Source organism: Plodia interpunctella, chromosome 10 (genome assembly GCF_027563975.2).
Source record: "Plodia interpunctella isolate USDA-ARS_2022_Savannah chromosome 10, ilPloInte3.2, whole genome shotgun sequence".
NCBI classification, from domain to species: domain Eukaryota; kingdom Metazoa; phylum Arthropoda; class Insecta; order Lepidoptera; family Pyralidae; genus Plodia; species Plodia interpunctella.
The window spans coordinates 3,911,045-3,923,908 of record NC_071303.1 but is presented as its reverse complement, the minus strand read 5'-3'; the positions used below and the strand labels follow the sequence as shown (position 1 = coordinate 3,923,908).

Below are 12,864 nucleotides of genomic sequence, written 5' to 3'. Positions count from 1 at the left end.
ACGAAAGAAATACATTAAAATGCGGTTTACATACATCTGGGCAATGGATGCCTTAATTCATGGCGGCTTCTCCAGGTCCATACATTAGATCTCTTGCCTTGATGCAACAACAATTTAGTTAAAATCTTATTCTACTTTTTTACTTTCCTTATATTCAAAATGAAAAGTAGAGACTTGATGACACGGTTGAAAGTAATCATTTCTCGGATCACAAGACTTCACAACACACTTTATAACTCGGAAATACTTGGAAAATATCCGACCTTTCACACTGTGTTCGGGTTTCGAAATACCCCGTATGAAAATGTATTCCTTTCGATTATATCTTACATAGAAACTACTAATAACCTCATCATCACATAACTTGCTCATCATCATCCTATCCTGCCCACCACTGAGCACAAGCCTCTTTTAACCTCAACCTATCCAGCGCTAATCTAATCCATGTGAAACTTCGAAACAATAATTACATAATGCAATATATTGATGATACTGAACTATACGAATTGAAATGTTATACCTAGCAATCATCCTAGAGCTGACTAATTAACTAATAAAAATATGAATGCACTCGGAAACTCAAGCCCAAAACCTAATTAATTTTAGCGAAGGTACGGACCGGCCCTAAGAAGGATTTAATAGGTCTAGTGGCCGATTGGTATGTATGTAGTAGGAAGTACTTGACCATAAGTAAAAGCTGGTAAACCGGATTAATGTATAGGTGCAGCCCTTCTTGTTTCTGACGAACAAAATGTAGGTAGCTGTTAAAATGTTTGTATGAAAAACTAATAAGTAAATGTAAATAAGTATTTGAAATGGGAAAGCCCTTCTGTCACGATTTCATTTATTTGATAAGTAATATGCAAACATAACGAAATCTAAGAAAAATATGAAAGCTTTTTATTATTTTTTGGGTAGGTATGTACCTCCACTTAATTTTTATGTGTGATCAATGAACATTTTCATTTTAAACTGACGATTGTTTTTTCAAAAAATTCAAATTTCATATCCCACTGTTCTGTGGCAACTGGTCTGGTGGATAACTGTGTGTTTTGCCTGTTTACGATGCGATAAATTAGTTTATTGTTTTCAGCCTAGAAATTTTGCGTTTATTAAAATACAAAATAAAGATGAATATTAATTAAAATTTTATTGAATGGTCATTTATTTTTCTATTAGTTTCCGAGTATATAAAATGGGTATTCCATTGGGAATACCCCAATCACCAATTTTGAGATAACGATCAGATCTATAGTTCGTTGTCCCACCTTGAACTCTTTACGCGGATACGAACACGACGAATCATTTCCAAGTTGTTCTTCAATAATTGGTTTAAATATCACACTGTAGGAGGAAATTGTCTCTGCTTTAATGGATGATGGCGTAGTCAGTTTCCTATTTCGGAAACTTTGCATACCAACTGTTGCTTTTCCACTCTCATTATCGCAGTTAATATTTGTATATATTCATGTTGAAGTCATTATTATAAAATTGTGTATGAGACTATGAAATAATACGAACTTACTGTTTTATTTTTGTACATTCAAAGTTATTTCAAACAAACAATCTTACCGTTTCAGTTAATATTTTATTATGGCAACGATGTAATGTAATAAGGTCATTTGGTGTATTGATGTTGTGGTTAAATAATATATCTGAGTATCTAATGTTCGGTATACCGAACAGTATAAACTATACTTTATTTTAATAAACTTTCCGATCATTAGATTAACATGAACATTGAATTAGATATACCGGAAATAACAAAAACTATTAATGGTTTCGTCATACTTAAGGAAGCGGCTAAAAAACCTGATGAGACAACATATTATAAGCTTGTATTTTTTATCAAAATTACACACATTTAAGTATTTAACAATCAATTTATATCAAATCTTCACTGAAGCGTTACACCTACCTGTACTATCTAATTAGCGAACAAAATTTATTCAAACTAATTCAAACACTGCCTATTATAGGCGTGAAAGTGTAACTGACCAAATAAAAAAAAAAACTATACTTTCATAATAGTTCAAATACTTACAAAAAAGGTTTAAACAGAATAATAAGTCGTAAAACAATATACCAACAATGTTACCAACAATACAATAAAAATCCATCGATCAAGAACAGGAAAACAGAAAGAAATGGAACAAAAGAAAATATTATACATACAGTTCTGATCTCATTATAATTTTAAATTGTAAATACATATGCGGCTCAATTTTATTGTCACTACGAGTATATACTGTCTAGTACTTCTGGCTTTAACATTTACAAAGTAAATTATCTATTTTGTTTCAGAAAAATTCAATAATGGATTTGGAGTTTCGGAATCTGAAATATACGGTGAAGAGTCCTCTAAAGAAAGGTAAGTATTTTTTTATATTGACAAAAAATCAAATATAGCTCAACTATATTATTAAAAGAAACAAAGTCTAAACGTAGCACGTACCTACTTATTAATAAGTATTTGCAGATCTTCAGGAAAATCGAAATAGTGAATTCCTTTTCGAGTTTTCTCAACGAATATGAGATAAGCATAACGAATTTATGTATAATGAATGTAAATAAATATTCTAACCTATTTACAAGCTCTTTTTTAGGGTTCTAAAGTCATTTTAAATTTAAATAGGATTATGGTACTTGCATACTTTAACTGAAACCGGTTCTAAAAATAACTAAAAAATTATAGCATATTAATGGAGATAGGTAAGTATATAATTAATTTGAAGTACTTATTGGTAGAATTGAATATCTGTATATATCTCTCAGCGTGTAGATGATATGCATCCTTCTTCCTAGGTCTTTCCCCAGCAGTGGGATACGTCATCTTTATATCTACACACAAATACAATTTATTTTTCTCCCAAATTGTTTAGGAAACATTTTCATTTGCATCAAAGTATTTGTTAGTTTTTTCAGTAAGTACAATTTTTTTTGTAAGTTTCAATGACGCACTTCTTCATTTTTTACACATCAAAGGTATTCCACGCGTTTTTTGTATATTTTTCGGATCAAGTTTTTTTATGTAGTGTATTAGTTATAAGGAAACTTCCACCGTCGAAGATATTTTTTTTCGACCTAAGTATACATACATATATTATCATGGCGAAAAAATGTGAACTTTGTACCATGACTCAGCGACGGACTATCAAAAATAAATATTATTCCTTTTGTTGTTATTAAAAATAAATCTCAATGGATTATAGATTCCGTCCGAAAGAAATAGTATTATTTTGTATTTCTTTAGAAATTCACGGCCCATAGTCCGGTCCGGTCCTAGTGTTTCTTTATTCGTCGTTCGTCCTACCTACTCGATTGGTCGAGTTTACACCGTACTTAGGTATGTCTCACGGATTAGCTCCCCTGGGATTATCAGAATAAAAAGTACCCTATGTCACTTGGGAATAAGTACTTACTACCCACTGGTGGAAATAATTTGTGGAAATCGGATAGTTCCAAGATAATCCCAAATTTTAATCTTACAAATACTACTGTTTATGATAGTTATTATTGAAGGGAATTGTAATTAGTCTTCTTCATAGTCGTATTCCTCATGGCTGAGGGTCGTGATCATTACGTGGAATGAAACATACACAACAACTTTCTTGGCATTATTAATGGAGTGGTTTGCCATTGACTTCCCCATTTCACATACAAGTTAATAAGAATCAACCAGTGTGCAGGTTTCCTCACGATGTTTTCCTTCACTGGAAGCAAGTAGTGGTCGATGAAAACTATTATACATGAGTCAGATTGGTATACAAACTCATGTGGCATGAGTAGGATTCGAAGCTGGGACCTTTCGATCCACAGGCGGGCATCTTAACCATTAGACCACCACCGCTTGATTAGTAAAGTGAAGATAAACAAAGAATAAATTAAATTTTGTCTCGGAACCGTAAACGGTGTAATGATTCGTATATCAATAAATCAGGTGTCCACTTTAGCAGAATTGTATATTTGTGTTTTTAACTGGAAATGTTGCTAGCCTTCTGGGCACTTTGCCACGGCACGACAGCGATTTAGGTCGCGTTCGACATTTTTTTAAATAAAGCTCATTTTCGTTATTTCAGATTTGTTTTCAGTTAATTCCTTCATCGTGAAGAATATTAAATGTGTACAGATATTGACGAAGACATTCACTGAATGTTGAAATTTTCTAGCTGTTTTATGTCCCACTGCTGGGCAAAAGCTGGGCTGTTCATTTTTAAAATGTTGACCTGTCTTATAAAAACACTAGCGGCCGGTTCCGGCTCCGCTCCGGGTAAAGCTATAATAATTTATATACCCAAACCTTCGTCTTGAATAATTTTATCTAATTAAAATACTCTCATCAAAATTCGTTACACAGTTTTAAAGGTCTAAGCGTACATAGGGACAGACAGAGAAATGGAGACTTTGACTTTGTTTTATACTATCTTCTTGAAATGCTGATGAAATGCTGTAGGCTAAAATTAAAGAATTAAAACACGACAAAAACATTGAAGGACCATATTTATCTCTTGACATACAAGTGAATATGTTGTATGTTTACTCGACTACCCAAAAAGGGACTTCACTCAAAGTATGTATGTCACTATTTAGTTATACTATAATTATGTGAGGTGATCGTAGAAACATGATGAACCACGATGATCAAGAGATACTCGTATGCTGAACTACTTACTGATGATAAACGACGTCTAGAAATGCATTTGTATTTTTTTAATGTTTGTAAAATCTGTTATTAGTACCTACCTACCTATATATTGCCTATATTACATATATATATATATATATATATATATATATATATATATATATATAGGTAGAATTACTAATACCTAACTAATGATAATGATGCGTTGATTTCGATTTCCATACAAAGTATTTACACTGTTGCGGAATATTATTACTTCGGCGTTTTATATGTAATTAATATTCAATAAACAAGGGTATAAAAGTAATGATTATGTGATGGATGGAAACGATGGTTGTTATATTATATATGCACACCTACCTACCTACCTATAATAAAGGTAGGTATATGATATTAAGAATATTACAGCCACCGAAATCATTTATCATTACCTAGTGATCCGCTCCGGCTTTGCACGGCAGCAATAATAAACCATCACACTAGCTATTAAAAAAGCCCGCATCAAAATCTGTTGTGTAGTTTTAAAGATCTACGCATACATAAGGACTAACAGACAGCGTTAAGCTACTTTGTTTTATACTAGGTATGTAATAATAATAATTATTACTGGATGGTTTGTGATCGTTAATATTTACCTACCTATTTATTTAATAATATATATTTTTAATAATGTTCTCAAATCTTTTTGATAATTATATAAAAAATAATGTATCCCGTGGATGTCGTATGTAAGAGACACATAGCCTATAGGCAGCTGATAGGTAACAATATTATAATAATAATATCCAAGGATAGACTCCAGACCGGTTGTAAAATCACAGCTGAATCATGAAAATCAAGGTTAATTTTTATTTTAATATTGTACTTTATAGCCCCGAATACAATCGGTAACATGTGGAGAAAATCGAGATATTAAAAAATAATGAACAATTAAAATAAATTACAATAGCAATATATCCTAATGTACTTTCCAAACATTATTCCAACTGAATTAGAAACCTACTATGTTATTCGTAAAAGCGACAAAGTATACTTTATCCTAACTAAAGTAAGTTTTGTCCTGCTCTGTCAATGTCAAATGTTGTAAAGTGCAATAGTGACAAAACATACATTAGCTTAATTTATGCTTATATTTTTCATGAATAACGAGTGTAGATTAGGTGGCTCGATTTGCGGTGCCGATGATACTATAAGACAGATACATGCAGTCTATCTACATTTGCAACTTAGTCGTTGGTTGTTTCACAAAAGTTTATCACTTTGTAACAAGGCTAGTGGACTTTGTATGCAAACTATCGCACCATTTTACCACATGTAGCTATTAAATACACATTACGAGCGTGACGCATCAGAGATTATAAAATAACTAATTGCGCCCCGGGGCTTCGCTCCCGTGGGAATTTGTGTATGTATGTAATGTATTATTCCAGGTTATATTCTACCCGTGTACCAAATTTCATAACAATCGGTTTAGTAGATTTTGCGTGAAAGAGTAACAAACATACATATGTTTGTTACTCTTTCACCGGTTGGTGCCAAAATCAAAGACATTTATCATGATTTAATTAGTGAAAAACGTTTTCTCTAGAAACACAAATAATATCCGAAAAAATACCTATCTATCAAGCTCGAAAGCGAACCATCACGCTCTCTATTGCACTATTGGCGTCAGCTCTTAGCGTATGGTGCCATCACAGATAAAATAAATATGGTGCCATCGTGTATTTTTCTAAATACCTCTAAAGTATATTTAAAATAGTCTAAATTTTATTGAATCGTAAAATTACTGACCCAACCTGTACCTGGTACCCTGAACCTTCCGCAAGAAAAACCTGCAGTTTAGCTACACTATTATTACTTTGTTGTGGTATTGTTGTGTTGTGATGATAGAAACTTTGTAGTTTACATTAATAATGCAAGGTGATAAAGGTCTCGAAAAATTGATATAAGTACGTAAATACATACAATAATCCATTGTTTAGTTACTGCGGTATTATACTCGCAAAATATCTACTCTAGGTACTTACGTACTAACTAAGTATTTAACCGATTGTGAGGAAACCTCTCCAATGTAGGTCATTTCAGTATTTGTAGAAGACTAGGAGAAGCCAATACCTATCTATCAAGCTCGAATCATCAGGCCACGCTTACTAGGTATCATAAAATTGCATTGTCATTGAATAATTTCAATTGCGTAGTACAAGTGGAGTATATGGAATTGAAAACAACCAATCTTTCCATCAAAACCACCAAAATGTCGTGAGGAAACCTGCACACTGGTTGATTTTTATTAACTTGTGTGGGAAATGTAGAAGGCAATGACAAACTATTCCATTAATAATGCCAAGAAAGTTGTTGTGTGTGTTTCATTCCACGTAATGACCACGACCCTCAGCCATGAGGAATACGACTATGAAGAAGAATCTTTCTATGGCGGTCCAGTTGTTAAAACACCTGTGAAAGTTCGAATACTACTCGTGCAACATGAGCTTATACTGTATAATTATAAATATATAATTATATATTTATTCTAAATTTAATCAAAATCGGCCAATTTATTCTAAATTTATTGCACGAAAATAAATACATTAATCAAAATTAATACAAGAACGGCGGAAATATCCCATGTAGGGATCTCTTACAGTCAACCGGCGATATGCGGCTAATATTAGTCTGGATTGGTCCACCACTACTACACAGATATTACGATCTATAGAATAGTTAGCCTTTTGATAAAGCAATTAATTAGTATCATTTATCTAATGTAAGGTACATGACTTGACAGCAGTCATATGTAGTATGTCTAATTGAAACGCGGATTCATGATAACGATGACAGTGACCCACTTCACTATCAGCTGACAGATCGCGGTATCAATAATAATGGCGTGAGTTGCAGTTTAGAAGGCTGTTTTAGCTCAAAGTGCAATGCTAGATGCAATCTATCTGCATCTCTCATGCGAGCCTTTTCCCGAGTCTATATTGGTTCTCTTTCCTAATTTTCTTCTCCATTTCACATTGTCTTCGGCATCTTTAGCGTCGGGTCATTGACATGCTATATGCATGCATGCTCCGTGATGACAAGTTCAAAAAATTGTGTTCTATTAAAAATCTGCATTGTTCGATGTGTGAGTATAAGGCATATCAGCACGTGTTTCTAATGCCCGGATCTCATTGGAAAACTGAATGTGTCGGTCCTGTGGTCTAAGAGGCAAAAACCACAGAAAGCTGATAGTAACGGTAGCATTTTCAAAGAGGGTAGAGGGTAATGTCAGACAGGACTTGCCCATGAATCACAACCCAAGCTCAGTGACATCTGAGTGGTTCTACTATTCCGGTTTAAAATAATAAAAGAGGTTGACGTTTCAGAAATTTGGAGCCCTTGGTGACCGAATACAATTCGTCAATGACCTCTTTTATTTGACTTGGCGTGAAAGGAAGATAAAGAAACACGTTTTCGAATTTACGTGCGAAAATTAGTACAATAAAGTATTATCAGAAAACAAAAATTGTACCTCAATTTTTTTACATAATTAATTATTATCCAGTACACGAACTTCAGTCAGGAAATGAATAATATTATTGCTAACTACAAAATCTTTTCAAGGAAACCTTTGTGAAAATAAGATACCTAGACGAAATTTTAAAACGAAACAGGATTCAATTCAACTACGTATTTACATGGCCCATATTCTATGGATAATTAATTTTGAAGCAATAAGTAATCTGTTTTGGATTACCTTCGTTCTATAAACCATATTTTGAGCAATATCCGAACCAGGCGACCATTGTAATTATCTTTTGATTTCGAAATGCTACGCATGGTAGCCACATTAGACATAAAACTCATATATTACAAAATTACGACAAGCTATATTCTTTACAAATCACAAGCTATATTCTTTACATCTTTCATCTTAACTGCAGTGGATTTTAGTCTATGAAAATGTCATTACGTTCAATATTTTTCAGATTTTATGTATGTGAATGTATACTTTTTTGGTGTGGATATAGCAGGAGAGATATTCTACTTATTGCCTAGTTTGGAGCCGCTGGAAACAGTATTTTATATTCTTGGAAAAATCATCTAAGCACATTTATTTTTCTTACATTCATTATCAGCAATTCACGTGCAGGTATTTTCACTTATCTGTCACATTCGTTTTCGATGTTTTCCTCCTTCACACACTTGTCATTGGCAATAGGCCACCCCTCTGGTTCATTTTTACTGTGTGTACCTTACCTTATATAATGATATTATGTTAACATTATTACATTAATATGTCTATTGTCTAACTATATGTCTAACTATTCTTCTTCCATTGTGCTTAAGGTAACATTAGCTATTTGGGTAAACGCGGCTCACCTAAATAGATAACGTGACATAGTCACTGTTTATATATTTTTAGACACCCTTCGCCTATTTACGATTGATAACGTTCTAGACTATTTTCATTGATATTTACCTAACTAATAACATTAACGTTACGTTGAGTGTTTTTGGCTTCAGTTACATTGACGGCTGTGTCGCCTTATTTCGAGATCAGCTAAAAGAAAAATGTGAATGTTCGGCTGTTGTTGTTTTACGATCGACCGCTTGCCTAACCCTTTTTGGCAATGCTGTTGCCTAGTTGTCAAGGTCCTCTTACGACATCCACAGGAGTACATGGTGTGGTCCTCTTCTATGAGACAGGATCCACATGCCACAGACGTTATGTCATCATTAGAAACAATTGAATGCGGTTTATCATAATGGTGTGGTTTACATGGAAGGCATGTTGGGGGCGCGGCGCGGTAGGGCTTCACACACCGTACAGTCGACGGCATATTCAAATTCATTCCAAATGTACAGCGTAAGTTGATATGAACTTTCTTATCCTTACTATATTATAAAATTAAGTCCCCCTGTCGCGTCTATCTGAATGTCTGTACGCCGATAAACTCAAAAACCACAGGACGGATTTTTACGGTTTTCACCGATAGAGAGTGTGATTCCTTATAGGTTTACCTACGTATATATTTTATTATGGTTTTACTTCCGTCCGTCTAGTAGATTTTGCGTGAAAGAACAAATATACACACATTCATCCTCACAAACATTTGCATTTATATTATTAGTAGGACATACACTTGACATTAAACTTACAATCATATATTTATCCAACGGAAACCATCATTATCTATAGACATTATAAACCCTCATGGTTACATTTGATTCATTCGCAATTATGCATCTGCACAGTTTAATAAATCCGACCTCTGACCAGTAGATAAACATACATTTGTAACAATGGTTATTAAAAATATTATTAGTTATTCCTAGGGTGTGGATAGTATTTAAACCATGTTTATTCTATCTATTCATAATTTTTTACCCACGCTAAAGTTCATGTGTATACCTGATATTTTTTTATCGTATTGTGCATACAACTCTACGAGATACTGGCTCTACGAGACTACAATACTCCCATGTGTGACACATATGGATGTGAAATTTGGGATCTGAGACAGCAAGATGAAGAGAGATTAGCCGTCCATCAACGAAAAATAGACAGATGTATGAAGTATGTTAAACTTGAAATTATCAGATACAATTACAAACGAATCCATAAGAAAGAAAACTGAGATCACAGATATAATTTTCAGAATAAGAAATCTAAAATGGAAATGGGCCGGACACTTATGTAGGCTAGGAAATGATAGATGGACATAAAGAGTGACAGAATGGAGACCGAGAGATGGAAAATAAAAGGGACGTAGACCATAGGTAAGGTGGAGTGATGGTTTTAAAAAGGTATGTGGATCGAATGAATGTTATTTATATGTAACTAGTATCTTATTTGGTAGAATAAAGGATTTTTTATTTTATTGTGCATACAGTAAATATTATCTTTTTTATGATTGCGTTAATTTTGCACATATAGGTACATATATACAAATAAATAAAATTGAGGTCTGTAATTTCAAAAATACAATTTTGTAAACGAAAAATCATTGATAATTTTATATATGTCTGATTGATAAAACTACTAGTTGGGTACCAGTAATTTTATCAAATCTATTGTTTAAAAAATAGGAAATAGATTTGTGCCAGTTCCTTAATAGTATTCATAGTCCGGGTTCAGGTGAAAGTAAAGATTTTGTTTCCGAAGAAATGTGTTATTTGACCTTGTTCGCTTGCACAATGTTTAGTTAATTGTTTAATCATGTATGCTGCCAGTAAACCATGATTAGTCAAGTACTAAGTAGGTGTTTGTGTGACTAAACGTACATTTGCATTTAGTACCTATTACTTCACTGCGTATGATTTAAAATTAGTTTTCGATCTATATCCACCACAATGATTATGTTTAGTCGACCACACTTAATTTATTCGTAAGTAAATTGATTTTTCACTCAATTTTTTTGTAATTGTGTTCATAAAAATCTACGTAATATAGCACAAATAGTACTTGGTACTATAAATTAAAAAAAAAAAAACAATACAATTATAAAAAAAAGATTAAATAACTAACTAAATAACTTGAATAAAATGAACGTGGCAACTATTTGATGCTAAATTTAAAATCATGTGATAGAATAATATGGTAAATTACTTTGCAAGCACGTGAGTGTATAACATTGTCATTTGCTTTTTAGTCTGTTATTTATTCATGAGTAATTAGTTTCATCACGAAAAATACAGTTATTACGGTATCTACTGTTAGACTATTACAATCTTATAGTAAATTATGAAAATGAAACACGCATGCCATGAATATTTGAATGCGTTTTTTTGTGTTTGCGAATCGATTAGTTTGAATAACTTAAGCGGTTGATAGATGTCAAATTTGTCTATAGGTATGTATATATCGATATTAACAACATGTTATAAGTAATGTAAAATTTAATTATTAGTTGAAGATTCGAATAAATCTTCGACAACAATGGGAAAATACGCGTCATTCACGTGTGTCGACTTAATTAAGTAGGTACACCAGGAGTTTTTGTCGAAATGTTGTGGCTGAAGCCTAGCGCTGATTTTCTATATGTTTACGTTTTTAGAGCAATTTTTATGGGTGTGATTAATTTTAAAAATTACAGTTTATAACACTTGTACTGCTACCTACCTACTATTATTATTAAGATAAACAAGACAAACTATGTTGAAACTGTTCTGTGTTAACTATCAAATTAGCGTAAGTCTAATAAGAAGAAAATTTCAAAAATATTTTGGACTAGTGGGCCTTATGGTAACCGAGCAAATCTTTGAACTCAGTTATAACAGTCCTATTTTCCACCATTGTAATACACGTGTAGAATAAACTAGTAAGTAGGTACAGTACATTTTCCTCCTCAAATGTCCACGGGAGTGAAGCTTCAGGGCGCAGTTAGCTCGTTATAAAACTGTCAATATGCTCAACCAAAAAAAGTGATATGATTTATTATAGACAAGTTATATGAACAGTTAGCGGCTATACGCTTTCAGCCTGACCTCGCGAACCGTTGCCGGGTCACTGAACTTCCTTGGCAGTGACCGTTCCTACGATGCTGGCATGAACTGCGTTTGTCAGTGTATCTTAATGGGTTATTGTGCCAAGATATTTTTGTCATCAGGAGATAACAAATATATAAATGTAATCTGTAGTATTCAGAGGAAAATGAGCATTATTACTAATACTATGCAACCACACACAATTTAATAAATGGTCTGTGTAAGCAACATATAGGTCAGCTTTCTAAGAAGATATTAAAAGATATTTTTTTCGCAACAACACGTGTAAATTTATACATAAAATCTTAAAACATTTAGACTCAACATGGCTTACCATAATATGGTGTAGATACCTACCTAGGTAGGTACATGGTGCGTGTGAGAGAGCATCTCTCAGTTTCCTGTTTTATGATTCAGTAGGTATTAAAACAGTAACAAATAACAAATAATAATATCTACATATCAACATATTTTTGCCTTCTTATTGCAATATAAGTAAATAGAAAAAAAAACCATGAGTAACAAAGGTACTTATGCGCATACAATTATTCACCAAATACAATAATGACTTCCCACGTGACTACAAACCAATTATAATACAATAAAGTCAACAATGTATGTACTTCTATAGTTGCCACAAAATGATTAAAATAGGTACATGTAACCTATGTAATTATTTATGACTAACTTCCTATCAAGGTTTCATTCGCACGGAAAAGATACACCTTAACTAAATGTATGGTCAG

The 12,864-nt window shown here is 32.9% G+C and overlaps 1 protein-coding gene across 2 annotated transcripts in view; it reads left to right on the top strand.

The window, feature by feature from the left end:
- The window catches only part of LOC128672889 (uncharacterized protein), a 40,691-nt gene that overhangs the window by 18,179 nt on the left and 9,648 nt on the right, over positions 1-12,864 (top strand). For both annotated transcript variants that reach the window (XM_053750391.2, XM_053750392.2), the window contains exon 2: positions 2,305-2,371. In XM_053750391.2, coding sequence (XP_053606366.1) covers positions 2,317-2,371 — 55 coding nt within the window. In that variant the 5' untranslated portion in view covers positions 2,305-2,316. The remainder of the gene's footprint in view (positions 1-2,304; positions 2,372-12,864) is intronic.